The sequence below is a fragment of the Patagioenas fasciata genome, chromosome 34 (genome assembly GCF_037038585.1).
Source record: "Patagioenas fasciata isolate bPatFas1 chromosome 34, bPatFas1.hap1, whole genome shotgun sequence".
NCBI lineage: Eukaryota > Metazoa > Chordata > Aves > Columbiformes > Columbidae > Patagioenas > Patagioenas fasciata.
In genome coordinates this window covers 2,875,001-2,902,848 of record NC_092553.1, presented here as the reverse complement: position 1 = coordinate 2,902,848, position 27,848 = coordinate 2,875,001, and the positions used below count along the sequence as shown (strand labels likewise).

Here is a 27,848-nt window from a genome sequence, read left to right as displayed (position 1 = left end):
CAAAACCACCCAAAAACGAGGCAAAACCACCCAAAAACGAGGCAAAACCACCCCAAATCCCACCCCGTTGTCCCCAGTGCTTGGGGGGGGTGTGGGATGAGATTTGGGGGAGAAAACGGGGATTTGAAAACCAAAAATGAGCAGTTTCGTGGTGGGATGGAATTTGGGGACAAAACTGAGGTTTTTGGGGCTTGTCGCACAGCAGGGATTTTCAGAGGGAAGGTTTTGGTGTGAAACGGCCCAAATTTGGGCAAAACCACCTATTTTTCACCTATTTCGGCTTCTTTTTGGGTCCATTTTCCACCGATTTCGGTCTCTTTTTGGTCCATTTTCCACAGATTTTGACCAATTTTAGGTTTATTTTCCACCAATTTCCACCTTTTTTGGGTCCGTTTTCCACCGATTTTGGCCTCTTTTTGGGTCCATTTTCCACCGATTTCGGCCTCTTTTTGGGTCCATTTTCCACCGATTTCGGTCTCTTTTTGATCCATTTTCCACAGATTTTGACCAATTTTAGGTTTATTTTCCACCAATTTCCACCTTTTTTGGGTCCGTTTTCCACCGATTTTGGCCTCTTTTTGGGTCCATTTTCCACAGATTTCGGTCTCTTTTTGGTCCATTTTCCACAGATTTCGGCCTCTTTTTGGGTCCATTTTCCACAGATTTCGGTCTCTTTTTGGTCCATTTTCCACAGATTTTGACCAATTTTAGGTTTATTTTCCACCGATTTCCACCTTTTTTGGGTCCATTTTCCACCGATTTCGGCCTCTTTTTGGGTCCATTTTCCACTGATTTCGGCCTCTTTTTGGGTCCATTTTCCACTGATTTCGGCCTCTTTTTGGGTCCATTTTCCACAGATTTCGGCCTCTTTTTGGTCCATTTTCCAGTTTTTGACCAATTTTAGGTTTATTTTCCACCAATTTCCACCTTTTTTGGGTCCATTTTCCACCGATTTCGGCCTCTTTTTGGGTCCATTTTCCACAGATTTCGGGCCTTTTTTTGGGTGCATTTTCCACAGCTTTCCCACTTTTTATCCCCCCCCCAACCCCTGGGGTCTAATTAGGGGTAATTAAGCCAAGCTTAACGAGGTTTAAAGCCCATTTAACCAGCAAAACGCCTCATTTTGGGCTGTAATTAAGGCAGAATCGCGCAAAAAAAACCCAACCAAACCTCAGGGTTTTACAACTTTAATCTTTATTATTTCTCAACATCTCATAAAACTAAATCTCCCTTTAATTCTTATTTTAGCCAAAAATAAGTTGAAGTAGCTCTGTAACGCCAACAGCAACAAATAACGTAAAATACAGTAAAATACAATAAAATTACAGCGCTAAATCCACCACCAGCAGAAATAAAACGCGACCGGAGCCTCTCCAGTGGGATCAGGTGGAAATTTGACCAAAATCCGAGGAAATGGGGCAAAAAGGGCGAAAAAATCATAAATATTCCACTGGTGAGAGCTCCGTAAAGTGCCCGGAAATGGCCAAAAAGGGCTTTTCCTCCCCAAAAACGCGGCGAAGAGCGGGGAAATGGAGGCGAGTGCGGGTTTGGGGGTAAAAAGCGGGTTCTGAAGCGGAATTTTGGGTGTTTTTGAGGTAAAAAGTGCGGCAAAGGAGCCAAAACGGGGGGGGAAAAGGAGTGTTGGGAAGTGCGGGAGCCCGGGAGGAAAAGGAAAAGGGGAGGAAGGAAGAGGAAAATGGGGAGGAAAGGGGCACAATTTTCCTTAAATGGGGGGAAACTGGGGGAGAAAATGGGGAGGAAAAAGAGCAAATGAGGGTGCAGAAAAGGGCGGGAAAGAGCCTAAAAAAGGGGGGGAAAACAGGGAGGAAATTGGGAGGAAAAAGAGGAGAAAAAGGTGAGGAAAAAGGGCCAAAAAAAGGGTGGGAATGGGGGGAAAAAGAATGGAAAGGGGTGCAGAAAAGGGCTGGAAAAAAGGGAGGAAAGGGGTGGAAAATACGGGCAAACAAGTGGAAAGAGGCACAGAAAAGGGCTCAGATTGGGCAAAATTTGGGTGGAAAAGGGCGCAAAAAAAAGGTGGAAACAAGGGAGGAAAGTGGCGCAAAAAAGGCGGAAAAGGGATGGGAATTTGGGGGGAAAAGGGGAAAAAGAGAGGAAAGGGGTGCAAAAAAGGGTGGGGAAAGGGGCACAAAAAAGGTGGAAACCAAGGGAGGAAAGTGGCGCCAAAAAAAGGTGGAAAAGGGACGGGAATTTGGGGGAAATAGGGCAGGAAAGAGGGAGGAAAGGGCACAGAAAAGGGGGGAAGAAGGGAGGAAAGGGGTGCAAAAAAGGGTGGGAAAAAGGAAAGAAAGGGATGCAAAAAAAAGGGCGGGAAAAAGGGGGGAAAGGGACGCAGAAAAGGGCGGGAAGAAGGGAGGAAAGGGGTGCAAAAAAGGGCGGGAAAAAGGAAAGAAAGGGGTGCAAAAAAAGGGCGGGAAAACGGGACGCAGAAAAGGGCGGGAAAAGGGGAAAGGGACGCAGGAAAGGGCGGGGGGAACGAGGAGCGGGGCGTGTCCAGCGAGGAGAGGCGGGGCGAGGGGCGTGGCCGCGGCTCGCCCGTCAGGCGCAGATGCGGATGCGCGTGCCCCGGCCCAGCACGCGGAAGAAGGGGCAGACGCGCTCGCGGAAGGCGGCGCGGAAGGTGTGGATGTGGCCCATGGTGTCCGCGTTGTAGAAGCCCAGCTGGCCCCTCTCGTAGTCCAGGTAGACCCGGAACCTCCGCGGCCGCTCCCCGGGGGCCAGCGGCGTCTGCTCCGCCCCCCCGCACGCCTGGTAGCGCCTCCCGTTGGTGCCCACGCACCACACCTCGCGGTTGCTGTGCGGCCGGGCCCTGTCGCGCCGCCTCGCCGCCGCCCCCACGGCCCAGCCGCGCCGCCCCGCTATCTCCACCTCCCAGTAGTGGCGGCCGCCGGTGAAGCCGGGCAGGCCCAGCACGCTGAAGTCGCCGTCGGAGCGCTTGGCGGCGGGGTCGGCGCCGTCCGGGCGCCGCTCGGCCAGCTTGAGCCCGCGCCGGTCCAGGGACAGCGCCAGGCGCGGGTGCGCGCTCGCGGGGTCCAGCGTCACCTCCGCTGCGGGCGGGGCCGGGAGGACCCTTAGGACCGGCCTGGGGGGGCGGGCCCACAGCCCTCGAACCCACAGCCCGCGAGGTTTAAACCGCGAGGCCTCCCCGTCGTCAGCCCCAAAGGCCTTTAGACCCCGAATGCCTCACGTTTTAAACCCTGAGTCCTGCGAGTGTTAGACCCCAAAGGCCTTTAAACCCCAAATCCTTCCAGTCTTAGACCCCAAATCCTTCCAGTCTTAGACCCCAAGGGCCTTTAAACCCCAAATCCTTCCAGTCTTAGACCCCAAATCCTTCCAGTCTTAGACCCCAAGGGCCTTTAAACCCCAATCCTTCCAGTCTTAGACCCCAAATCCTTCCAGTCTTAGACCCCAAGGGCCTTTAAACCCCAATCCTTCCAGTCTTAGACCCCAAATCCTTCCAGTCTTAGACCCCAAGGGCCTTTAAACCCCAATCCTTCCAGTCTTAGACCCCAAATCCTTCCAGTCTTAGACCCCAAGGGCCTTTAAACCCCAAATCCTTCGAGTCTTAAACCACAAATCCTTCAAGTCTTAAACCCCAAAGGCCTTTGAACCCACACCCTGCGAGGTTTAAACCCCGAATCCTTCGAGTTTTAAACCCCAAAGGCCTTTAAACCCCAAACACGGTGAGGTTTAAACCCCAAATCCTTCGAGTTTTAAACCCCAAAGGCCTTTAAACCCCAAACACGGTGAGGTTTAAACCCCGAATCCTTCGAGTTTTAAACCCCAAAGGCCTTTAAACCCCAAACACTGCAAGGTTTAAACCCCAAATCCTTCGAGTTTTAAACCACAAAGGCCTTTGAACCCCAAATCCTGCCAGTTTTAAACCCCAAATCCTTTAAACCCCAAATGCTTCGAGTTTTAAACCACGAATCCTTCAAGGTTTAAACCCCAAATTCCTTTAAACCCCAAATCCTTCCAGTTTTAAACCCCAAATCCTGCGAGGTTTAAACCCCAAATCCTTTAAAACCCCAAATACTTCAAGTCTTAGACCCCAAATCCTTCTAAACCCAAAATAATTTGAGTCTTAAGGTCCAAATCCTTTTAAACCCAAAATTTTGCATTTTAAACCCCAAAGTCCTTTAAACCCCAAGTCTTAACCCCCAAATCCTCTTGGTCTTAAGCCCTTTGAGTTTTAAGCCCCACACCCATTTCTACCAAAAACTCTTTGAGTCTTAAGCCCCAAATCCTTTTGGTTTTGGTCTTAAGCCCCAAACCCTCTTGGTCTTAAGCCCCAAACCCTCTTGGTCTTAAGCCCTTTGAGTCTTAAGCCCCAAATCCTTTTAGTTTTGGTTTTAACCCCCAAATCCTTTTAGTTTTGGTTTTAAGCCCCAAATCCTTTTAGTTTTGGTTTTAAGCCCCAAATCCTTTTAGTTTTAAGCCCTTTGAGTTTCAAACCCCAAACCCTTTGAGTTTGAGTTTCAACCCCCAAATCCTTCCCATTTCGAACCCCAAATCCTTCCCATTTCGAACCCCAAATCCTTCCCATTTCGAACCCCAAAAGGCTCCGAATTCCCCCCGTTTTGGTGGCTCACCCTTGGGGACTTTGCTGAACACCTTCTCCATCTTCCTCATCACCACGTCCTGGAGGAAGCAGTTCCCGTATTTCTTGCCCACGTCCACGGGCACCATCTCGGGCTCCTGGAATTTGATGTTTTCACATCTGAAATCAAGAAATTCCGAAGAAAATTGGGAATTTGGCTTAGTTTTGTCCCCCCCCCCCCCCCCGGAAAAGCTTGTTAGAGCGAGAACATCACTGACCTGATGAAGGTGCCTTTGATGTCCTGGATACGGAGAAACGGGGAGAAAAGGGGGAAAAGAGGAATTAGTGGATTGAGGCTGAATTTGATGTTTTCGCACCCAAAATGTTGGAGAATTTGGAAGTGTGGAAATTGTGGGAGAGTTTTGAGGGGGTGAATGGGGGATCGGGAGCCTTGGGTGGGGTTTTTCCCGCTTCCCAATGCCAAAATTTGGATGAAATAATGGGGACAAAATCCGCCGCAAAATGTGAACCTGATTCACCTAAAGCTTGGACAGAACTCACCCCAAAATCGGGACACGATTTGCCCCAAATTGGGACAATATCTGCCCCAAACTTAGGACAGTATCCACCCATAATTGGACAGAACACGCCCCAAATTTGGGATGCAATTCGCCCCAAATCGGGACACGATCCGCCCCAAATTTGGGACACGATCCACCCATAATTGGGCAGAACGCGCCCCAAAACTGGGACACGATTTGCCCCAAATTTAGGACACGATTTGCCCCAAATTTAGGACACGATTTGCCCATAATTGGACAGAACTCGCCCCAAATTTGGACAGAACTTGCCCATAATCGCAACACGATCCGTCTCAAATTTGAACACAATTTGCCCCAAATTGGGACACAATCTGCCCCAAATTCAGGACAATATCTGCCCATAATTTGGACACAATTTGCCCAAAATCAAGACGCGATCCACCCAAAGTCAGGACAGAATCCGCCCCAAATCTGGACGCAATTCGCCCCATAATTGGGACACAATTTGCCCAAAATCAAGACGTGATCCGCCCAACGTCAGGACAGAATCCCCCCCAAATCTGGACGCAATTCGCCCCATAATTGGGAACACAATTTGCCCCATAATTGGGACACAATTTGCCCCCAAATCAAGACGCGATCCACCCAAAGTCGGGACAGAATCCGCCCCAAATCTGGGTGCAATCTGCCCCAAATTTGGGACACAATTTGCCCCATAATCGGGACACAATTTGCCCCATAATCGGGACGTGATCCACCCAAAGTCAGGACAGAATCCGCCCCAAATCTGGCTGCAATCTGCCCCAAATTTGGGACACAATTTGCCCCATAATTGGGACACAATTTGCCCCATAATTGGGACACAATTTGCCCCCAAATCAAGACGCGATCCACCCAGAGTTGGGACAGAATCCGCCCCAAATCTGGCCGCAATCTGCCCCAAATTTGGGACACAATTTGCCCCAAATCAAGACGCGATCCACCCAGAGTTGGGACAGAATCCGCCCCAAATCTGGGTGCAATCTGCCCCATAATTGGGACACAATTTGCCCCATAATCGGGACACAATTTGCCCCCAAATCAAGACGCGATCCACCCAGAGTTGGGACAGAATCCGCCCCAATTCTGGATGCAATCTGCCCCAAATTTGGGACACAATTTGCCCCATAATTGGGACACAATTTGCCCCCAAATCAAGACGCGATCCACTCAGAGTTGGGACAGAATCCGCCCCAAATCTGGCCGCAATCTGCCCCAAATTTGGGACACAATTTGCCCCATAATTGGGACACAATTTGCCCCATAATCGGGACACAATTTGCCCCATAATCGGGACACAATTTGCCCCATAATCAAGATGTGATCCACCCAAAGTCAGGACAGAATCCGCCCCAAATCTGGATGCAATCTGCCCCAAATTTGGGACACAATTTGCCCCATAATTGGGACACAATTTGCCCCCAAATCAAGACGCGATCCACCCAAAGTCGGGACAGAATCCGCCCCAAATCTGGCCACAATCTGCCCCATAATTGGGACACAATTTGCCCCATAATCGGGACACAATTTGCCCCCAAATCAAGACGCGATCCACCCAAAGTCAGGACAGAATCCGCCCCAAATCTGGGTGCAATCTGCCCCATAATTTGGACACAATTTGCCCCCAAATCAAGACGCGATCCACCCAGAGTTGGGACAGAATCCGCCCCAATTCTGGCTGCCATCCGCCCCAAATTTGGCCGTTTTCCCCCAGATTCGTCCCCGATGTCCCCGGGGGCACCTTGATGAGCTGCAGCCCGTCGTGGCGCGCGCTGTCCTGCGCCTGCGCGATGAGCCGCTCCAGCGCCGCGCGCTGCGTCTCCAGCGCCGCCACGTTGCGGCCCTGCCGCGCCAGCAGCCCCTGGAAGCGCGACTCCAGCTGCTGCAGCTGCTGCACCTGCTCCCCCAGCAGGAACCGCTGCAGCGCCTCCAGCTCCGCCTGCAGCTCCTGCAGCTCCAGCTGCATCTGCTCCTGCGGAAATGGGGGGAAAATGAGCTGAAATTGGGGGAAAATGAGCCCAGATTGCACCCAAAAGCTGCCCCAGTTCCACCTGCAGCTCCTTCAGCTCCAGCTGCATCTGCTCCTGCGGAAATGGGGGGAAAATGACCCAAAATTGGGGGAAAATGAGCCCAGATTGCACCCAGACCCTGCTCCAGCTCTGCCTGCAGCTCCAGCTGCATCTGCTGCTGGGGAAATGGGGGGGAAATTGGGGGAAAATGAGCCCAGATTGCACCCAAAAGCTGCCCCAGCTCCGCCTGCAGCTCCTGCAGCTCCAGCTGCATCTGCTCCTGTGGAAATGGGGACAAACGGGGGGGAAAATGACCCAAAATTGGGGGAAAATGAGCCCAGATTGCACCCAAAAGCTGCCCCAGCTCCGCCTGCAGCTCCAGCTGCATCTGCTCCTGCGGAAATGGGGGAAAATGACCCAAAATTGGGGGAAAATGAGCCCAGATTGCACCCAGACCCTGCCCCAGCTCCACCTGCAGCTCCTGCAGCTCCAGCTGCATCTGCTCCTGCGGAAATGGGGACAAACGGGGGGAAAAATGACCCAAAATTGGGGGAAAATGAGCCCAGATTGCACCCAAAAGCTGCCCCAGCTCCGCCTGCAGCTCCTGCAGCTCCAGCTGCATCTGCTCCTGCGGAAATGGGACAAACGGGGGGGAAAATGACCCAAAATTGGGGGAAAATGAGCCCAGATTGCACCCAAAAGCTGCCCCAGCTCCGCCTGCAGCTCCTGCAGCTCCAGCTGCATCTGCTCCTGCGGAAATGGGGACAAACGGGGGGGAAAATGACCCAAAATTGGGGGAAAATGAGCCCAGATTGCACCCAGACCCTGCCCCAGATCCGCCTGCAGCTCCAGCTGCATCTGCTCCTGCAGAAATGGGGAGAAATGGGGGGGAAATTGCGGGAAAATGAGCCCAGATTGCACCCAAAACTTGGACCAGTTCCTGCAGCATCTGCTGCTGGGGAAATGGGGAGAAATGGGGGGAAAATGACCCAAAATTGGAGGGAAATTAGCCCAGATTGCACCCAGAACCTGCCCCAGGGGGTCCTTGAGTTCTTAAGCCCCCAAACCTGCGTCCTTAAGCTCTAATTTAACAGGAAAATTAATTAATGAGCTGCTGCAGGGCCTTGAGCTCCAAGTGCAGCTCCAGCTGCACCCGCTGCTGCAGAAATGGGGGAAAACGGGGGGAAATTGGGGAAAAAGGGGCTGAGAACAGGGGGTGGGGATGGGATGTCTACCCACACCATATTTACACCTAAATCAGCTTCATTAAGCTCTAATTTAACAGGAAAATGAATTTCCAGCCCAAATTATGGCAGAAAAATGAATTTCCAGCCCTCATGCTTGCAAGAAAATGCTGAAAATCCTCAGGATTTTGGGGTGGAAAAAGCAGGAAAAGGGGAAATGAAGGGATCTGGCTCCTTCTCACCCTCAGCTCCGTGATTTTCGCCTCCTCGTGGGATTTTTGCTTCACAACCGCGTCCAGTTTCTGCTTGAGCGGCTCCAGGTGCCGCTGGAGCTTGTTCTGGGGAGAGAAAATACGTTAAAAGACCCAATTCCCTCATTTTTCTGCCTAATCCTGGGAATATCACCTGGTTTAGAGCCTTTCTGTGTATTATTTAGCTAAAAATGCCAAAAAATCCCCCCAAAAATCCCCCAGGATGGTGATCAGCTTTTAAGCTTGGTTTAAAGTTAGACCCGGCTTAAAGTTAGACCCGGCTTAAAGTTAGACCCGGCTTAAAGTTAGACCCGGCTTAAAGTTAGACCCGGCTTAAAGTTAGACCCGGCTTAACTAGAACCGATGTGCAAAAAACCAGGATTTCCAGCCTGATTTCGCCACTTTTGTCCTCGTTATGGGCCAAAAACCCCAGTGTGACCCCCCAAACCCTCACCCTGTACTCGGTGCCCACCTCCTCGAGGGGCAGCAGCTGCACACCCGGTGCCCACAACTCCCTGCACACCACACAGATCACCCCAAAACCCCCATTTGGCCCCCCAAAACCCCCATGTGACCCCCAAAAACCCCCATGTGACCCCCAAAACCCCTCACCCTGTACTCAGTGCCCACCTCCTCGAGGGGCAGCAGCTGCGCACCCGGTGCCCACAACTCCCTGAACACCACACAGATCACCCCAAAACCCCCGTTTGACCCCCCAAAACCCCCACGTGACCCCCAAAAACCCCACGTGACCCCCAAACCCTCACCCTGTACTCAGTGCCCACCTCCTCGAGGGGCAGCAGCTGCGCACCCGGTGCCCACAACTCCCTGCACACCACACAGATCACCCCAAAACCCCCGTTTGACCCCTCAAAACCCCCATGTGACCCCCAAAAACCCCATTTTGACCCCCAAGCCCCTCACCCTGTACTCGGTGACCACCTCCTCGAGGGGCAGCACGCTGTGCGCCCGGTGCGCCCGCGACTCCCTGCACACCACACAAATGGCCTCCTCGTCCACCTCGCAGAAGAGCTTCAGCGGCTCCTGGTGCCTCTGGCACAGCTCGGGGGGTCCCCCCTGTCCCCCCCCGGGCCGCTGGGGGTGCAGCTGCCGGATGATTTGCACCATATTGGCCAATTGTAAATTAGGCCGAAAATTCCGCTGGTAGAAGGTTTTGCGGCATTGGGGGCAGGTGAAGGGGGGCGAGCGGCGCGGGGGAGTTTGCGGTGGGGGCGCTTCTTCCTCTTCCTCCTCCTCCTCCTCCTCCTCTTCCTCCTCTTCCACGTCCTCCTCCATCACATCCTCATCGTAATTGTAATACGCATCATCCGGCGCGTTGTCCCAAGTTTCCTCGTCCTCCTCTTCCTCCTCATCCCAAAGCTCCGTGGTTTCCTCCTCCTCCTCGCTCCACATTTCATCCTCTTCCTCTTCCTCCTCCTCCTCCTCTTCCTCCTCCAACTCTCCGCCCGCCGTCGCGGCCTCGGCGGCGCCGTTGTCCCAGAGCCGCGCGATGCAGCGGCGGCAGAAGTTGTGGCCGCAGCCGATGGAGACGGGGTCGGCGAAGTAGTCGAGGCAGATGGCGCAGATGGCCTCCTCGCGCAGCGTCTGCACCGCGTCCGCCCGCGCCGCGCCCGCCGCCGCCGCCATGCCCGCGCCTGCCCCCAAACACGCGGTTCGGGGGGGTCGCTCTTTTCCACCCTTCTTTCCTCTCTTTTCCTCCCTCCATTTCGTCTTTTTTCCTCACTCTTTCCTCCCTTCCCCGTCTTTTCCTCCCTCTTTCCCCCTTTTTCCTCCCCTCCCTCTCTCCCCCCTTTCCTCACCTCTTTCCTCTCTTCTTTTCCCCCTTATCATCCCTTTTCCTCCCCCTTCCCCCCCTTCTTCCTCCCCCTTCCCCCCCTTCTTCCTCCCCCTTCCCCCCCTTCTTCCTCCCTCTTTCCCCCCCTTCTTCCTCCCTCTTTCCCCCCCTTCTTCCTCCCTCTTTCCCCCCCTTCTTCCTCCCTCTTTCCCCCCCTTCTTCCTCCCTCTTTCCCCCCCTTCTTCCTCCCTCTTTCCCCCCCTTCTTCCTCCCTCTTTCCCCCCCTTCTTCCTCCCTCTTTCCCCCCCTTCTTCCTCCCCCTTCCCCCCTTTCCTCACCTCTTTCCTCTCCTCTTTTCCCCCTTATCATCCCTTTTCCTCCCCCTTCCCCCCTCTCTTCCCCCCTTTTTCCTCCCCCCTTCCCCCCCTTTTTCCTCCCCCCTTCCCCCCCTTTTTCCTCCCCCCTTCCCCCCCCTTTTTCCTCCCCTTCCCCCCCCTTTTTCCTCCCCCTTCCCCCCCCTTTTTCCCCCCCTTTCCCCCCCTTCCCCCCCCTTTTTCCCCCCCCTTCCCCCCCTTTTTCCCCCCCTTCCCCCCCCTTTTTCCCCCCCTTCCCCCCCCTTTTTCCCCCCCTCCCCCCCCTTTTTCTCCCCCTTTTTCCTCCCCCTTCCCCCCCCTTTTTCCTCCCCCTTCCCCCCCCTTTTTCCTCCCCCTTTTTCCTCCCCCTTCCCCCCCCTTTTTCCTCCCCCTTCCCCCTCCTTTTTCCTCCCCCTTCCCCCTCCTTTTTCCTCCCCCTTCCCCCCCCTTTTTCCTCCCTTCTTCCTCCCCCTTTTTCCTCCCTTCTTCCTCCCTCTTTCTTCCTCCCGTTTTCTTCTCTTCCCTTCCCTTGTCCCCCCACCTTTTCTTCCCTTTTTCCCTCCCTTTTCCCCCCACATCTTCCTTTTTTCCCCCTTCCCCCCTTTTCTGTCCCTTCCCCCCTCTTTTTTCCTCCCTCTTTTTCCTTCCCTTGTCCCTTTTTACCCCACTTTTCCCCCTTCCTTTTCCCTCTTCGTATCCCTCCTTTCCCCCTCTTTCCCCTTCCTTTTCCTTCCCCCCTTCTTCTTCCCTTTCTCTTCCCCTTCCCCCCCTTTTCCTTCTCTTCCCCCCTTTTCTTCCTCCCTTTTTCCCCTTTTCTTCCCTTATTCTTCCTTGCTTTCCCTCCTCTTTTTCTTCCCCCTTTTCCCTCTTCCCCCCCCTTCTTTTCCCCTTTTGCCCCCTTTCCTCCTCCTCTTTTTTCCCCTTTTTCTCCTCCTTTCCCTCCTCCCCTCCCCCCGCTAACCCGGGCCTATCCCGGCCCGGCTCCCCCGCACCCGCCGGCCCCGCTCCCCCCTGGGCCGGGCTTTGCGCGCCCCCCCGGCTTTAGGCCTCACCGCTGAGCCGGGCTTAACCCCCACTAGGCCACAGCCGGGGGGAGACGCTCTGTCCCGCTCCTCCCGCTTCCCCCGCCGCCGCTCTATGATCCCGGGAGGGCTCCCCAAACCTCCGGCAAACACCCCAACACTTCCGCCTTCCGGTCCCGCTAGCGGCAGATCCGCCCTTTTTACCACCACCTGACCGGAAGCGGCGGCGCGTCGCTAGGCAACCGGGCGTGCGGGATCCGGGAGGCGTTTTCCCACCCGCACCCCCGCCGCTCCCGTTGCCGCAACAACCGGCGCCGCGTTGTCCCCGAGGAACCCGCACCGCGTTGTCCCCGCGGTGCGAAGCGGCGACACCTCCGTGGCCTCCGCCCGCCAGCGGGCTTGTCTACACCGCCGCCTCGTTGCTCTGGGAGGTCTGAGGCCCGCTGGACGGGCGGGGTCTGACGGGGAGGGGGCGTGGCCTCGGCGGGAGGGGGCGTGGCCGGCGGCGGCGGGAATTGCGGCGCGGGCGGGCGTGTCACACAGTGCCCGGCTAGCTCAGTCGGTAGAGCATGAGACTCTTAATCTCAGGGTCGTGGGTTCGAGCCCCACGTTGGGCGACTTCGTTTTTTTGCTTTCTTTTTAATTTTTTCGCCCTAAAATGCCTCGAGTATTTTTCATCGCTCCACCGGATCCTTTCTCCCGCCCCAAAACGCCACATTTGACCCCAAAACCCTCTCCGTTTGAAACCCCAAACTGCTCCGTTTGATGCCCCAAAATCCCCATCCGACGCCCCAAAAAACCCCATTTGACACCTAAAATGTCCCATTTGACGCCCAAATATCCCCGTTTGATGTCTCAAAATCCCCGTTTGACCCCAAAATTCCCCGTTTGACCCCAAAAATACCCATTTGACGCCAGAGGGTTCCGCGTGCGTTTCTGTAGTGTAGTGGTTATCACGTTCGCCTCACACGCGAAAGGTCCCCGGTTCGAAACCGGGCAGAAACAGCTTCGATTATTTTCCATTTTTCTTCCTTTTTACTACATTTCGCGGATCAATATTCCTCTGAACTTGCGGTTGCAAAAAAATAGGTATTTACGGCAAAAAAAAAGTGGAAGATTTGGAATTTCAAGAGAAATATCCGTAATGATGGGAGGGAATTTCGAAATTCAGTTTAATTTTTAGGATAAAATAATTGGAGTTGTCTTCCCTGACCGGGAATCGAACCCGGGCTGCGGCGGTGAAAGCGCCGAATCCTGACCACTAGACCACCAGGGACGCCTTTATTTGAACCTCAATTTTACCGTTTTCATCGATTATTCGCGCCATCAAATTCTCGTCTTTCACACCCCACAGGAGCCGCTTTGCTCCGGCCGCGGAATTAACTCAAAAAATAGCAAAATAAATTCAAACCATTATTTAAAAGAGAAAAAAAATACTTAAGAAAGACTTAAAAATCTGCGTTTTACCCCAAACCAGCTCTCCCTGGTGGTCTAGTGGTCAGGATCCGGCGCTTTCACCGCCGTGGCCCGGGTTCGATTCCCGGTCAGGGAAAGTTCGATATATATAAAAAATATACCAAATTCTTTAAAAGTTGTGATTTTTTGCTTTTCGATGCGTAGATCGCGCCAAAAAAAAAAAGATATTTGGCGAAATTTGGGCGGAATTTTGAGCGCAAAGCAGCGCGTTTCTGTAGTGTAGTGGTTATCACGTTCGCCTAACACGCGAAAGGTCCCCGGTTCGAGACCGGGCAGAAACAGTTAAATTTTCGCGCCCTTTTTGGGGTGGTTTTAGGGTTTATTCTACACACGGTGCAAAGTGCGATCCTCACCCCGTTTCTGTAGTGTAGTGGTTATCACGTTCGCCTCACACGCGAAAGGTCCCCGGTTCGAAACCGGGCAGAAACAGTGACTTTTAAATTAATTTCTTTTACTTCTATTTTCGAGAATTTGTCCCAAAATCCGCCCCGGGAGGCGCTTGTCCAGGTTTCTGTAGTGTAGTGGTTATCACGTTCGCCTCACACGCGAAAGGTCCCTGGTTCGAAACCAGGCAGAAACACCTCATTTTACGGTTCTTTACCCCAATTCTCCACCTAGCTGAGGGCGCTAATTAACATTAACGACAGCCTTAATTAACACTAACGACAGCCCTAATTAACCTTAGCAACCCCCACCAGCCCATGGGCTCTATTTAAGCTTAATTTCCCCTATTTTCGGTGCCCTGATTGTGGATTTTCCCGCTCAGGTGCCGAACAGTTGCGAATTATCCAAAATTGGGGTTCTACCCCCAAAATAAACGGGATTTTTATCCCGCTGCACGGTGGTTTTGTTGCCGGAACGCTGCTGTTCCTTTTATTTAAGTATTAATTAAGTATTTTAGATATTTCTTGACTCTTTGGTTCAGTTTGCTGTATTTTTCCGTCTTCTTGTGGCTCAGCTTGGGGTATTTTACCCCAAATAGACGATTCTGCTTCAAAAATACATATTTTCCCCCTTCCCCCTACGCGTTTTGCGTTAATTCACCTCACAAATCCTCCTAAATGTTTTGAGTCCTCATTTCCGGCGGTAGATTTGGGGGAAAAAGGCGGGAATTCAGCACTCCCTGGTGGTCTAGTGGTCAGGATTCGGCGCTCTCACCGCCGCGGCCCGGGTTCGATTCCCGGTCAGGGAAGGATTCATTTTACATATTTCCAATTTAATTTAGTTTAAATTTAAATTTGAAAATACGTCAAATTAATTTAAAATTATTTCAATTTTAAATTTTACTTTTAATGTTGAAAAAATATCGTTCAATAGCGACGGCACCGTTCATTTTCTATCAGAGCCCGGCTAGCTCAGTCGGTAGAGCATGAGACTCTTAATCTCAGGGTCGTGGGTTCGAGCCCCACGCTGGGCGGTCGCTTATTGTCGATACTACCGAAATTTTTGGGGGCTGTTTGGAGATGAGGCTGCTTTATTTTTCCCCTTTTATCTTTATTGTTGCTTTATGCTGTTTTCGAGCCGTGCAAACCTCCCCAGATTGGAATAATTATCGCTATTATCGCTATTATCGCTATTATCGCTATTATCGCTATTATCGCTATTATCGCTATTATCGCTATTATCGCTATTATCGCTATTATCGCTATTATCGCTATTATCATTATATGCAACCCCAGGTGAAATGTGGAACGTTACTACTGGACCAAAAAACCTGAAAAACCCCAGTAAATCCACATTTTCCAGTTCATACAGGACCAAAAAAACCCCAACCAACCTATTTCTTTATATTTAACCTCATATATTGAATTATAGAATTACAGAATCATCGAGATGCTCAACATTTAATTCTTGTCGTGTCAAGTCTACAAAACTGCGTTAAATCCATCAAATCCGCCTCTTTGGGTCTTTCCTTCAGGGTCAATGTTGGGTTGACTCCAACGCCGGGAGCCACGGGGTGATTTTTTCGGCAAAAAAGGGGGATTAAAGGTCCAGAGAGGTGGTAATTAGCCGTTTAATTAATGATTGTAGATCCCGGCTCTGTGTTTGCGCAGCTGGGAGTGGGACCATTGTTTCCACTCAACGACGTCCAACCCAACGACGTCCAACCCAACCCAACAATGGCCAACCCAACAACAACCAACCCAACAACGGCCAACCCAACGTTCAAGCCAACACCGACGAACACAACGGCCAACCCAACAATGACGAACTCAACGGCCAACCCAACAATGACGAACTCAACGACCAACCCAACAATGTCCAACCCAACGTTCAACCCAACAACGCCCAACTCAAGGTCCAACCCAACAACGTCCAACCCAACAACGTCCAACCCAACAACGTCCAACCCAACAACGTTCAACCCAACAATGTCCAACCCACCATCCAGCCCAACAACGTTCAACCCAACAATGTCCAACCCAACATCCAACCCAACATCCAACCCAACAACATCCAACCCAACATCCAACCCAACAATGTCCAACCCAACATCCAACCCAACAATGTCCAACCCAACATCCAACCCAACAATGTCCAACCCAACATCCAACCCAACATCCAACCCAACAACGTCCAACCCAACATCCAACCCAACAATATCCAACCCATCAACGTCCAACCCATCAACGTCCAACCCAACATCCAACCCATCAAGGTCCAACCCATCAAGGTCCAACCCAACAACGTCCAACCCATCAACGTCCAACCCAACAACGTCCAACCCAACAACGTTCAACCCAACATCCAACCCAACAACGTCCCACCCAACAATCGATCCGAGGCCGTTCAGCTCCTGGATCAACCCAGACACAAAGGGACAAAGAGACGCGTGGACTCTCCAACCTCGGGGCTGCGGAACCGGGTAAGAAACCCCTTTTTTGGGGTAATTTTTCACCTTTTTGATGCCTTCACTCCACGTTTTTGCACCATTTTCTCAAACCTTCCGTTTATCACGATTTTATACCCAAAATTGGGCGTTTTGCTAAACCAGAAGCTAAAAAAAGAGCGGAAATTGGGTTTTTAGCAGCCCGGCTAGCTCAGTCGGTAGAGCATGAGACTCTTAATCTCAGGGTCGTGGGTTCGAGCCCCACGTTGGGCGCTTCAATGCTTTGTTTTTCCCTTTATTAGCCCAAACTTGCCTGTTTCTCTGCTGTTTCTAAAGCATCTTAAACCAATAAATATGGGGTTTTTTCGCTCATAAGGTCATTTTATTCGCTTGGGAGATGCACAAATTAAAATTAATAGAGTGGAAAGGTGGAATTGACTGATTTCAGTGTTTTAAGGTTTAATAACGCGGTTCAATTTTCTCTAGTTTTACGGCAAAAGGGACACCAGAAATATCTGTACAGGGGGGTTTTTGGCTGTGGTTTTGGGGGTGTTGTGGGTTTGGTTTGGGGGTCTTTTGTGTGTGTGTGTTGGGTTTTCGTTTTGTTCTCCTTTCCTTTCCTTTCCTTTCCTTTCCTTTCCTTTCCTTTCCTTTCCTTTCCTTTCCTTTCCTTTCCTTTCCTTTCCTTTCCTTTCCTTTCCTTTCCTTTCCTTTCCTTTCCTTTCCTTTCCTTTCCTTCCCTTCCCTTCCCTTCCCTTCCCTTCCCTTCCCTTCCCTTCCCTTCCCTTTCCTTCCCTTCCCTTCCCTTCCCTTCCCTTCCCTTCCCTTCCCTTCCCTTCCCTTCCCTTCCCTTCCCTTCCCTTCCCTTCCCTTCCCTTCCCTTCCCTTCCCTTCCCTTCCCTTCCCTTCCCTTCCCTTCCCTTCCCTCACATGGGGGATGCTCCACTCCTTCCAGCATCTCCATGGTTGGTCTCCCATCCAAGTGCTGACCGGGGCCGACCCTGCTTAGCTTCCCAGATCAGGTGAGATAGGGGGTTCTCAGGGGGGTGTGGCTGCATATATTCTATACATATATATATAAGTTCCTCAAGTCTATCCTGATAGTATCTGAACTAAACCCTTTATTCAAGGGCAGAACAGAGGGACAGGAGAACCTCTCTGGACCCAGCTGGTCTCCCATCCAAGTGCTGACCGGGGCCGACCCTGCTTAGCTTCCCAGATCAGGTGAGATGGGGCATTCTCAGGGGGGTATGGCTGCATATACCATATACATATATATATATATATACACATGTGAGTTCCCCAAATATACCCTGATAGTATCTGAACTAAACCCTTTATTTAAGCAGAGGGGCAGGAGAACCTCTCTGTTCCCAGCTGGTCTCCCATCCAAGCGCTGACCGGGGCCGACCCTGCTTAGCTTCCCAGATCACATGAGATGGGGCGTTCTCAGGGTGCTGGGGTTGCATTTACTATGTACATATATATATATACATACGTATATATGAGTTCCCCAAGTATATTCTGATAGTATCTGAACTAAACCCTTTATTTAAGGGCAGAGTAGGAACCTCTCTGGACCCCACTGGTCTCCCATCCAAGTGCTGACCGGGTCCGACCCTGCTTAGCTTCCCAGATGAGGTGGAACCCAAAGGAGGGACGAGGCACTGGGGAGGGTTAAATGATTACGGGGACCTTGGGGACAGCGTCTGGGTTTGGGGACAACGTCTGGGTTTGGGGACAGGTGGAGGGAGGTGTTGGGAACGTGATCCTGGTGCTGAGAAAAACCCTTTGGCACCGGGCGGGCGAGCAGAGCCGAGGAGGAGGAGGAGGGAAGAAGAAGAAGACGCCCACATAAGGAACCGTAAGTGATCCGGGGTGGGGAGGGTGACAGGAGGGGACAAATGGGGTGACCGAGGGGGCCGGGGAAGGACCAGGAGCTGAAGAAACCACCGAGATGTCAGAAGCGTCCAGGTCGCGCTTCCTTCATCACAACGCACTGGGACGTCCCCTCCGGTCCCGTTGGGACCCCCTGCCCGCTCGCTTGGGTCCCCAACTGCCCCCCGCGCAGAATTTGGGGCGAATCGGCAGGATTTCCATTTCCTACAGGTACGGCGAGGGGGTTTTTTACCCCTAAATCTGGTTTTTCCCCCCAATTCGTTGCGTTTATCGGGTTCTTCGCTATTTCGGCAGCTCTGCTCATAGTGGATTATACCCATAGAAATGAGTATAATGGATAATTATTTTGCTAATTTGGCTAATTTAATGAATCTGGGGTTCGTCCCTTTTGGCTTGGGTCGCCCCTTAATTAAAGGTCCCAACGTGGAGGTGTGGATGGGGGTGATTAAAGCGGCGTTGATGGGTGGAAGGGGTTGAGCTGTTCTCAAGTGCTCGTTAGGACGAGATTAATCAGGCTCCACATTTGGCTGCTGGTGGTAATTTGACCCCCCCCCAATAAATAATGAGACCATCGCTGGTTTTAAGCCTGGTTTGGATGGGAGAGGTGGGATAAACCCAGCTTAAATATCAACTGTATTCTATATCAGTTACATTACATATTAAGTAGCAATTTTCTTGTATATTAATGGTATTAAATATTATACTAAACATTAATGATGTTAAATATCAATTCTATTAAACATTATATGGAATAGTAATGTCATTAAATGTTAGTTATAGTGAGTATTACGCTAAACATTATGTTAAGTATCAACTATACTGAATATTATGGTAAATATCACCTATATTAACTATTACCTTGAATATTAATGGTAATCAATGTTAATTATATTAACTATTGTATTAAATATTAATTATAGTAAATATTAATGATATTAACATGATGTTAGGTATCAACTGTACTAAATATTAAGTATCCACTATATTAAATATTAGCTTGAATATTAATGATAGTGTTAATGATATTAACCACCATATTAAATATTGATTAGAGTCAATATCAATGATATTAACCACCATATTAAATATTAATGATGTTAAGTATCAACTATACTAAATATTATGTTAAATATCAACTATATTAAATATTAACTTCAATGTTAATGATAGTAAATGTTAATGATATTAACCAGCATATTAAATATCAATTATAGTCAATATTAATGATATGAACTACTATATTATATATCAATTATAGTCAATATTAATGATATGAGCTATCATATTACATATCAATTATAGTCAATATTAATGATATGAACTATTATATATCGATTATAGTCAATATCAATGATATGAGCTATCATATTATATATCAATTATAGTCAATATTAATGATATGAGCTATTATAGATCAAGTATAGTCAATATTAATGATATGAACTATTATATATCGATTATAGTCAATATTAATGATATGAGCTATCATATTATATATCAATTATAGTCAATATTAATGATATGAACTATTATATATCGATTATAGTCAATATTAATGATATGAGCTATCATATTATATATCGATTATAGTCAATATTAATGATATGAACTATTATATATCAATTATAGTCAATATTAATGATATGAGCTATCATATTATATATCAATTATAGTCAATATTAATGATATGAACTATTATATATCGATTATAGTCAATATTAATGATATGAGCTATCATATTATATATCGATTATAGTCAATATTAATGATATGAACTATTATATATCGATTATAGTCAATATCAATGATAATAACCACCCTATTAAATACTGATTATAGTCAATATTAACGATATGAACTATTATATATCGATTATAGTCAATATCAATGATAATAACCACCCTATTAAATACTGATTATAGTCAATATTAATGATATGAACTATTATATATCGATTATAGTCAATATCAATGATATTAACCACCATATTAAATACTGATTATAGTCAATATTAATGATATCAACCACCCTATTAAATATTAACTGTAGTAAATATTAACGATAGGAACTATTACACATTAATGATATTAAATGTGAATCCTCGTCCCCATTTAACCCAAAACCTCCCGAATATTCTCAATGTTTCCAAGGCCCGAGTTGGGACCTGGAGCTCAACCAAGTTCAATGGGGTGAGGAATGAGGGTGAAATGAGCTCCGTCTTATATTTAGTACTCAGCCTTATATTTAGTCCTGGCTCAACCAACAGAGCAATGAGACGGCCAAATTCTGCCTCATTGCCCTGGGAACCACAGGATGAGTTTAATTAGCAAAACGAGCAAGATTAATTAGCACAATTACTGGTGGTGTTTGCAAAGGGTTCCTGACTCGTACTACAGGTGGATTTAACCCCGATTTGCTCATTTAGGACGAGAAATGAGCTTTAACAGCTCGGTTTATAAGTAATTCTGGGCTTGGAAAGGGAAATGAAATCTAAGTAGCGGTGCTTGGTTTGACCCATAGGAATAAATAAGGTGGAATTAGTGACTCGGGTGGATGGCAGGGTATTTATTTCTATATTTATTTCTATATTTATTTCTATATTTATTTCTATGTATCCTATATATGAGCATCTATCTGAATATATACAGGTGTCCCTAAGCAAAAGGTGGTGAGGTTGGGACCAGAAGGTTGTGAAGTTGGGACCAAAAGGTTGTGAAGTTGGGACCAAAAGGTGGTAAAATTGGGACCAAAAGGCCAGGAGATGTTTCTTCTTCATTTATTCCCTCTCCTTATTTCCCATTCCCTAATTTTCCCAGTTATTTCCATGGAAATCCCAGCAAAAATGGGGCCGATAGGTTGGGAACAAAGGGCCAAGAGATTGGGAAGGAAATGGTTGTGAAGTTGGGACCAAAAGGTTGTGAGATTGGGACCAAAAGGCCAGGAGATGTTTCTTCTTCATTTATTCCCTCTCCTTATTTCCTATTCCCTAATTTTCTGGGTTATTTCCCTGGAAATCCCAGCAAAAATGGGGTCGATAGGTTGGGAACAAAGGGCCAAGAGATTGGGACCAGAAGGTGGTGAAGTTGGGACCAAAAGGTTGTGAAGTTGGGACCAAAAGGTGGTAAAATTGGGACCAAAAGGCCAGGAGATGTTTCTTCTTCATTTATTCCCTCTCCTTATTTCCCATTCCCTAATTTTCTGGGTTATTTCCATGGAAATCCCAGCAAAAATGGGGTCGATAGGTTGGGAACAAAGGGCCAAGAGATTGGGAAGGAAATGGTGGTGAGGTTGGGACCAAAAGGTCGTGAAATTGGGACCAAAAGGCCAGGAGATGTTTCTTCTTCATTTATTCCCTCTCCTTATTTCCCATTCCCTAATTTTCCCAGTTATTTCCATGGAAATCACAGCAAAAATGGGGCCGATAGGTTGGGAACAAAGGGCCAAGAGATTGGGACCAGAAGGTGGTGAAGTTGGGTCCAAAAGGTTGTGAAGTTGGGACCAAAAGGTTATGAGATTGGAACTAAAAGGCCAGGAGATATTTCTTCTTCATTTATTCCCTCTCCTTATTTCCCATTCCCTAATTTTCCCAGTTATTTCCATGGAAATCCCAGCAAAAATGGGGTCGATAGGTTGGGAACAAAGGGCCAAGAGATTGGGAAGGAAATGGTGGTGAGGTTGGGACCAAAAGGTTGTGAGATTGGGACCAAAAGGCCAGGAGATGTTTCTTCTTCATTTATTCCCTCTCCTTATTTCCCATTCCCTAATTTTCCCAGTTATTTCCATGGAAATCACAGCAAAAATGGGGCCGATAGGTTGGGAACAAAGGGCCAAGAGATTGGGACCAGAAGGTGGTGAAGTTGGGACCAAAAGGTTGTGAAGTTGGGACCAAAAGGTTGTGAGATTGGGACCAAAAGGCCAGGAGATGTTTCTTCTTCATTTATTCCCTCTCCTTATTTCCCATTCCCTAATTTTCCCAGTTATTTCCATGGAAATCACAGCAAAAATGGGGCCGATAGGTTGGGAACAAAGGGCCAAGAGATTGGGACCAGAAGGTGGTGAAGTTGGGACCAAAAGGTTGTGAAGTTGGGACCAAAAGGTTATGAGATTGGAACTAAAAGGCCAGGAGATATTTCTTCTTCATTTATTCCCTCTCCTTATTTCCCATTCCCTAATTTTCCCAGTTATTTCCATGGAAATCCCAGCAAAAATGGGGTCGATAGGTTGGGAACAAAGGGCCAAGAGATTGGGAAGGAAATGGTGGTGAGGTTGGGACCAAAAGGTTGTGAAGTTGGGACCAAAAGGTGGTAAAATTGGGACCAAAAGGCCAGGAGATGTTTCTTCTTCATTTATTCCCTCTCCTTATTTCCCATTCCCTAATTTTCCCAGTTATTTCCATGGAAATCCCAGCAAAAATGGGGCCGATAGGTTGGGAACAAAGGGCCAAGAGATTGGGAAGGAAATGGTGGTGAAGTTGGGGCCAAAAGGTTGTGAAGTTGGGACCAAAAGGTTATGAGATTGGAACTAAAAGGCCAGGAGATGTTTCTTCTTCATTTATTCCCTCTCCTTATTTCCCATTCCCTAATTTTCCCAGTTATTTCCATGGAAATCCCAGCAAAAATGGGGCCAATAGGTTGGGAACAAAGGGCCAAGAGTTTGGGACCAGAAGGTGGTGAAGTTGGGACCAAAAGGTTGTGAAGTTGGGACCAAAAGGTGGTAAAATTGGGACCAAAAGGCCAGGAGATGTTTCTTCTTCATTTATTCCCTCTCCTTATTTCCCATTCCCTAATTTTCCCAGTTATTTCCATGGAAATCCCAGCAAAAATAGGGTTGATAGATTTGGACCTAAAAGTTGTGAAGTTGGGACCTAAAAGTCGCGAAGTTCCGACCAAACGGTTGCGACTTTGGCACCGAAAAGTGGTGAAAACGAAAGCAAAGGGTTCTGAGATTGGGAGCAAAGGTCCGGGATCCATTCCTCCCTTGTTCCCCCCCCTCTTCCTCCCTCCCCGTTGGCAGCGTCAGGAAACCGGAGCCCGCCGGAGCGCCCTGGGTTCCTGGAACAGCAACGCCCACGCGGGGCCGGTTGCCAAACATTCATGTTCCGCGGCCCTTGAGCAACACGGAGCCCATGGCCGCCGTCTTCCTCCCGGGGAGCCTCCAGGACGAAGCCACTTGCTCCGTGTGCCTGGAATTCTTCAAAGACCCCGTGTCCATCGAGTGCGGCCACAACTTTTGCCGCTCGTGCATCGCCAAGAGCTGGAAGGACCTGGAGGCCGATTTCCCCTGCCCGCAATGCCGGGAGGTTTTCCAACAGCAAAGCTTTAGACCCAACAGGCAGTTGGCCAATATGGCCGAGATCATCGGGCACTTCGCCTTACGTGGGGCTAAAGGGGCTGAGGATGAGGGGTTGTGCCCCAAACACCGCGAGGCGCTCAAGCTGTTCTGCAAGGACGACCGCAGGAGCATCTGCGTGGTGTGCGACCGGTCCCGCGACCACCGCCCGCACGCCGTGGTGCCCGTGGACGAGGCGGCCGAGGAGTACAAGGTGTCTGTTTGTCCGTCTGTCCGTCCTTCCGCTTGCTTTCCCTCCCGGCGTTGCGTATTTGTGGGCGTTGAACCCCCCCAAGTGGCCACTTGAGCCTTGCTAAGCTCGGCCTTCAAGAGCTGGGTTGATGGTTCCTACCTGGAAGCGTCCCCCATCTAAATGGGCAAGACCCCCCCAAATCTCAGCTGTGGTGGTCGAGGAGCACAAGGTGTCTGTCTGTCCGTGTCCGTCCTTCTGCGTGTTCTCCCTGCCCACATTGTGTATTTGTGGGCGTTGAACCCCCCCAAGTGGCCACTTGAGCCTTGCTAAGCTCGGCCTTCAAGAGCTGGGTTGATGGTTCCTACCTGGAAACCTCCCCCATCTAAATGGGCAAGACCCCCAAATTTAAGGATTTGGGGTCATGTCTGCAGCTGGGGATAGTGTGTGATTAGCTAAGTTCATTAATTAATGTAACTTGAGCTTTATTAAGCTCAGCTTCAGGCCCTGCAAAGAGCTGGGTTGATGGTTCCTACCTGGAAGCGTCCCCCATCTAAATGGGCAAGACCCCCCCAAATCTCAGGTGTGGTGGTCGAGGAGCACAAGGTGTCTGTCTGTCCGTGTCCGTCCTTCTGCATGTTCTCCCTGCCCACATTGTGTATTTGTGGGCATTGAACCCCCCCAAGTGGTAACTTGAGCTTTGCTAAGCTCAGCTTTACACCCAGCAAAGACCTGGTTGATGGTTCCTACCTGCAAATCTCCCCCATCTAAATGGGCAAGACCCCCAAATTTAAGGATTTGGGGTCGTGTCTGCAGCTGGGGATAGTGTGTGATTAGCTAATTTAATCAATTAATGTCACCTGAGCTTTGCTAAGCTCGGCTTTACACCCTGCAAAAAGCTGGTGATTAATTAATGTCATTAATCCTAATTAATGGAATGAATTTAAATTGAACACTGCTCTGCAAACCCCACCTGCAGGGGCTCAGCCCAATGAGGGGAAAGGCTGAGTGTATTTTAAGCCTGGGCGAGCGCCCAATGGTGAATGTGAGCTGGGTTTAAGCTGGGCTGGACTTTAGGCTGGGAACAGATGGTGGGAATTGAGCCTTTTCCAAGCCTGGAATCCTCTTTGTGCTCCTTTAGTGTTGGGAATGTGGGTTTGTGGGTGGTTGAGCTGAGCTGGGTTTGCTGGGGAGGGTTGAGCCCGGCTTTGCTGGGTCGGGTTTAAGCGGCTGCAAAGGGCAAATGGGAGGGAAAGGGTGAAAGGAAAGGGAGTGGATGCTAAAGTTAAAGGGGGAAATGCGAAAGGAAAAGGGAGCAAATGCAAAGGGGAGGGAAAGGGGAGCGAATGTAAAAGGAAAAGGGGGAGTGAATGCAAAGGGGAGGGAAAGGGGAGCGAATGCAAAGGGAAAAGGGGGAGCGAATGCAAAGGGGAGGGAAAGGGGGAGCGAATGCAAAGGGGAGGGAAAGGGGAGCGAATGTAAAAGGAAAAGGGGGAGCGAAGGCAAAGGGGAGGGAAAGGGAAGCGAATGCAAAGGGGAGGGAAAAGGGGGAGTGAATGCAAAGGGAAAAGGGGGAGCGGAGGGAAAGGGGAGGGAAAGGGGAGCGAAGGCAAAGGGAAAAGGGGGAGCGAATGCAAAGGGGAGGGAAAGGGGAGCGAATGTAAAAGGAAAAGGGGGAGCGAATGCAAAGGGGAGGGAAAGGGAAGCGAATGCAAAGAGGAGGGAAAGGGGGAGCGAATGTAAAAGGAAAAGGGGGAGCGAATGCAAAGGGGAGGGAAAGGGAAGCGAATGCAAAGGGGAGGGAAAAGGGGGAGTGAATGCAAAGGGAAAAGGGGGAGCGGAGGGAAAGGGGAGCGAATGTAAAAGGAAAAGGGGGAGCGAATGCAAAGGGGAGGGAAAGGGAAGCGAATGCAAAGAGGAGGGAAAGGGGGAGCGAATGTAAAAGGAAAAGGGGGAGCGAATGCAAAGGGGAGGGAAAGGGAAGCGAATGCAAAGGGGAGGGAAAAGGGGGAGTGAATGCAAAGGGAAAAGGGGGAGCGGAGGGAAAGGGGAGGGAAAGGGGAGCGAAGGCAAAGGGAAAAGGGGGAGCGAAGGCAAAGGGGAGGGAAAGGGGAGCGAATGCAAAGGGAAAAGGGGGAGCGAAGGCAAAGGGGAGGGAAAGGGGGAGCGAATGCAAAGGGGAGGGAAAGGGGAGCGAATGCAGAGGGGAGGGAAAGGGGAGTGAATGCAAAGAGGAGGGAAAGGGGGAGCGAATGTAAAAGGAAAAGGGGGAGTGAATGCAAAGGGGAGGGAAAAGGGAACGAATGCAAAGGGAAAAGGGGGAGCGGAGGGAAAAGGGGAGGGAAAGGGGAGCGAATGCAAAGGGAAGGGAAAGGGGGAACGAATGCAAAAGGAAAAGGGGGAGCGAATGCAAAGGGGAGGGAAAAGGGAACGAATGCAAAGGGAAGAAAAGGGTGCAAATGCAAAAAGGGGGTGCAAACGGAAGGGAAAGGAACAGAGGGTGCGAATGCAAAACATAAAAGGAGCAAATAGAAGAAAAGGGAGCGAACGCAAAGGAAAGGGAAGGGTGCAAATGCAAAGAGAAGAAGGAAAGCAAAGCAGAGCAACAATCCCAATGACGCCTTGTTCCTTTATCCCCAGGAGAAGATCCAGTGCCGCCTGGAGTCGCTGAAGAAGGAGCGGCAGGAGCTGCTGGAGTTCAAGGTGAACGACGACAGGAAGACGCAGGAGCTCCTGGTGCGTGGGGCAAACGCCGTTGTGGTCCTTACCAGCGTTTTCGGGGGGTTTTGGCTCGAGCGCCGGGGTTTATTCCATAGCAGGACCAGCAAAACGTGTAGGCCTGGCTTTGTGAAGTGTATTTGATAACGAATTTGCAAGGCCCTGTTCCCATTGGGTGGGTACTTTGGGGTCTACAGAGCACCCCAATGTATATAATACCCTTCCCCTTATCAATATGGATTCCTGGTGCTTTGGCTACACTTACCCTAAATTAACTTGTAAATAGAGATATATACAGGTATCTATATATTCCAGGAAGGGATATGTTAAGGATCCATAGTCCGATGTCTCTGGGTCCTTCCCCCTACATTAACATGTAAATACAGATATATACAGGTATCTATACATTCCAGAAGAGCCTGTTTTACATTAAGGATCCATAGTCTGATGTCTCTCGGTCATTCCCCCTACATTAACATGTAAATCCAGATATATACAGGTATCTATATATTCCAGAAGAGCCTGTTTTACATTAAGGATCCATAGTCCAATATCTCAGGGTCCTTCCCCCTACATTAACATGTAAATCCAGATATATACAGGTATCTATATATTCCAGAAGAGCCTGTTTTACATTAAGGATCCATAATCCGATGTCTCAAGGTCCTTCCCCCTACATTAACATGTAAATCCAGATATATACAGGTATCTATATATTCCAGAAGAGCCTGTTTTACATTAAGGATCCATAGTCTGATGTCTCTCGGTCATTCCCCCTACATTAACATGTAAATCCAGATATATACCGGTATCTATATATTCCAGAAGAGCCTGTTTTACATTAAGGATCCATAGTCCAATATCTCAGGGTCCTTCCCCCTACATTAACATGTAAATCCAGATATATACAGGTATCTATATATTCCAGAAGAGCCTGTTTTACATTAAGGATCCATAATCCGATGTCTCAAGGTCCTTCCCCCTACATTAACATGTAAATCCAGATATATACAGGTATCTATATATTCCAGAAGAGCCTGTTTTACATTAAGGATCCATAGTCTGATGTCTCTCGGTCATTCCCCCTACATTAACATGTAAATCCAGATATATACAGGTATCTATATATTCCAGAAGAGCCTGTTTGACATTAAGGATCCATAGTCCGATGTCTCAGGGTCCTTCCCCCTACATTAACATGTAAATCCAGGTATCATTATCTATACAGTTATCATTATCTATACAGTTATCACTATCTATACAGTTATCACTATCTATACAGTTATCACTATCTATACAGTTATCACTATCTATACCAGTATCTATATATTCCAGAAGAGCCTGTTTGACATTAGGGATCCATAGTCGGACGTCTCTGGGTCCTTGCCCCTATATTCCCACGTAAATCCCGGTGCCAGTCGTTTCAAACCCACAGCTCTGGGTTAATTGTCCCTTCCGCCCCGTTTCGTGCCCAGAAAACCATCGAGAGCGAGCGGCAGAAGCTGCTGGTGGAGTTCGAGAAGCTGCGGCAGTTCCTGCAGGAGCAGGAGCGCCTCCTGTTGGGCCAGCTCGACAAGATGGAGGCCAACGTGGGCCGCAGGCAGAACGAGAACATCACCGACCTCTCCAAGGAGATCACGCTCCTCAACAAGCT

At 49.3% G+C, this 27,848-nt stretch overlaps 3 protein-coding genes and 10 non-coding genes across 16 annotated transcripts in view; 11 read left to right on the top strand and 2 right to left on the bottom strand.

Annotated features, from left to right (window-relative positions):
* Positions 1 to 1,035: 1,035 nt before the first annotated feature.
* On the bottom strand, positions 1,036 to 12,199 carry TRIM41 (tripartite motif containing 41). Of its 3 annotated transcripts, none has more exons than XM_065859779.2 (7): positions 12,094 to 12,199; positions 9,508 to 10,238; positions 8,575 to 8,670; positions 6,881 to 7,111; positions 4,837 to 4,859; positions 4,611 to 4,738; positions 1,036 to 3,065 (listed from the first exon to the last, which is right to left on the bottom strand). In XM_065859779.2, exons 2-7 carry the CDS (start codon positions 10,228 to 10,230, stop codon positions 2,557 to 2,559), a joined length of 1,710 nt encoding a protein of 569 aa, XP_065715851.2. In that variant the 5' UTR covers positions 10,231 to 10,238; positions 12,094 to 12,199; the 3' UTR covers positions 1,036 to 2,556. The 3 variants fall into 3 exon arrangements, with proteins under 3 accessions (XP_065715851.2, XP_071657071.1, XP_071657072.1); XM_071800970.1 differs by lacking the exon at positions 12,094 to 12,199 and adding an exon at positions 11,784 to 12,066; XM_071800971.1 differs by lacking the exons at positions 6,881 to 7,111; positions 12,094 to 12,199 and adding an exon at positions 11,784 to 12,066.
* On the top strand, positions 2,535 to 16,099 carry LOC136114424 (uncharacterized). The gene is made up of 2 exons (XM_071800899.1): positions 2,535 to 2,700; positions 15,284 to 16,099. Exon 2 carries the CDS (start codon positions 15,350 to 15,352, stop codon positions 16,097 to 16,099), a length of 750 nt encoding a protein of 249 aa, XP_071657000.1. The 5' UTR covers positions 2,535 to 2,700; positions 15,284 to 15,349.
* TRNAK-CUU (transfer RNA lysine (anticodon CUU)) lies at positions 12,298 to 12,370 on the top strand. The gene has a single exon. It is a non-coding gene; the product is annotated as a tRNA-Lys (tRNA).
* TRNAV-CAC (transfer RNA valine (anticodon CAC)) lies at positions 12,686 to 12,758 on the top strand. Its single transcript has one exon. It is a non-coding gene; the product is annotated as a tRNA-Val (tRNA).
* On the bottom strand, positions 12,958 to 13,029 carry TRNAE-UUC (transfer RNA glutamic acid (anticodon UUC)). Its single transcript has one exon. It is a non-coding gene; the product is annotated as a tRNA-Glu (tRNA).
* TRNAE-UUC (transfer RNA glutamic acid (anticodon UUC)) lies at positions 13,234 to 13,305 on the top strand. Its single transcript has one exon. It is a non-coding gene; the product is annotated as a tRNA-Glu (tRNA).
* Positions 13,438 to 13,510, top strand: TRNAV-AAC (transfer RNA valine (anticodon AAC)). Its single transcript has one exon. It is a non-coding gene; the product is annotated as a tRNA-Val (tRNA).
* Positions 13,586 to 13,658, top strand: TRNAV-CAC (transfer RNA valine (anticodon CAC)). The gene has a single exon. It is a non-coding gene; the product is annotated as a tRNA-Val (tRNA).
* On the top strand, positions 13,737 to 13,809 carry TRNAV-CAC (transfer RNA valine (anticodon CAC)). The gene has a single exon. It is a non-coding gene; the product is annotated as a tRNA-Val (tRNA).
* Positions 14,350 to 14,421, top strand: TRNAE-CUC (transfer RNA glutamic acid (anticodon CUC)). The gene has a single exon. It is a non-coding gene; the product is annotated as a tRNA-Glu (tRNA).
* On the top strand, positions 14,574 to 14,646 carry TRNAK-CUU (transfer RNA lysine (anticodon CUU)). Its single transcript has one exon. It is a non-coding gene; the product is annotated as a tRNA-Lys (tRNA).
* Positions 15,957 to 27,848, top strand: part of LOC136114449 (E3 ubiquitin-protein ligase TRIM7) — a 19,532-nt gene continuing 7,640 nt past the window's right edge. Inside the window, exons 1-5 of one of the 2 annotated variants that reach the window (XM_071800983.1) lie at positions 15,957 to 16,095; positions 17,190 to 17,923; positions 22,972 to 23,500; positions 26,117 to 26,212; positions 27,670 to 27,848. The exon at positions 27,670 to 27,848 is cut by the window's right edge and continues 52 nt beyond it. In XM_071800983.1, coding sequence (XP_071657084.1) covers positions 23,084 to 23,500; positions 26,117 to 26,212; positions 27,670 to 27,848 — 692 coding nt within the window. In that variant the 5' untranslated portion in view covers positions 15,957 to 16,095; positions 17,190 to 17,923; positions 22,972 to 23,083. Of the gene's footprint in view, positions 16,096 to 17,189; positions 17,924 to 22,953; positions 23,501 to 26,116; positions 26,213 to 27,669 lie in introns of those variants that run through there. The other variant, XM_065859809.2, reaches the window with a different exon arrangement.
* Positions 16,260 to 16,332, top strand: TRNAK-CUU (transfer RNA lysine (anticodon CUU)). Its single transcript has one exon. It is a non-coding gene; the product is annotated as a tRNA-Lys (tRNA).

Bases quoted from the DNA above. Each gene is read 5' to 3' on its own strand.
- TRIM41 (XM_065859779.2), bottom strand. From the start codon at position 10,230: ATGGCGGCGGCGGCGGGCGCGGCGCGGGCGGACGCGGTGCAGACGCTG. The intron at 4,860-6,880 runs GTGCCCCCGGGG...CTCCGTATCCAG, and splicing joins ACGGGCTGCAGCTCATCAAG to GACATCAAAGGCACCTTCAT. The intron at 4,739-4,836 runs GTCAGTGATGTT...TCTTGATTTCAG, and splicing joins ATCAAAGGCACCTTCATCAG to ATGTGAAAACATCAAATTCC.
- LOC136114424 (XM_071800899.1), top strand. From the start codon at position 15,350: ATGGCCAACCCAACAACAACCAACCCAACAACGGCCAACCCAACGTTC.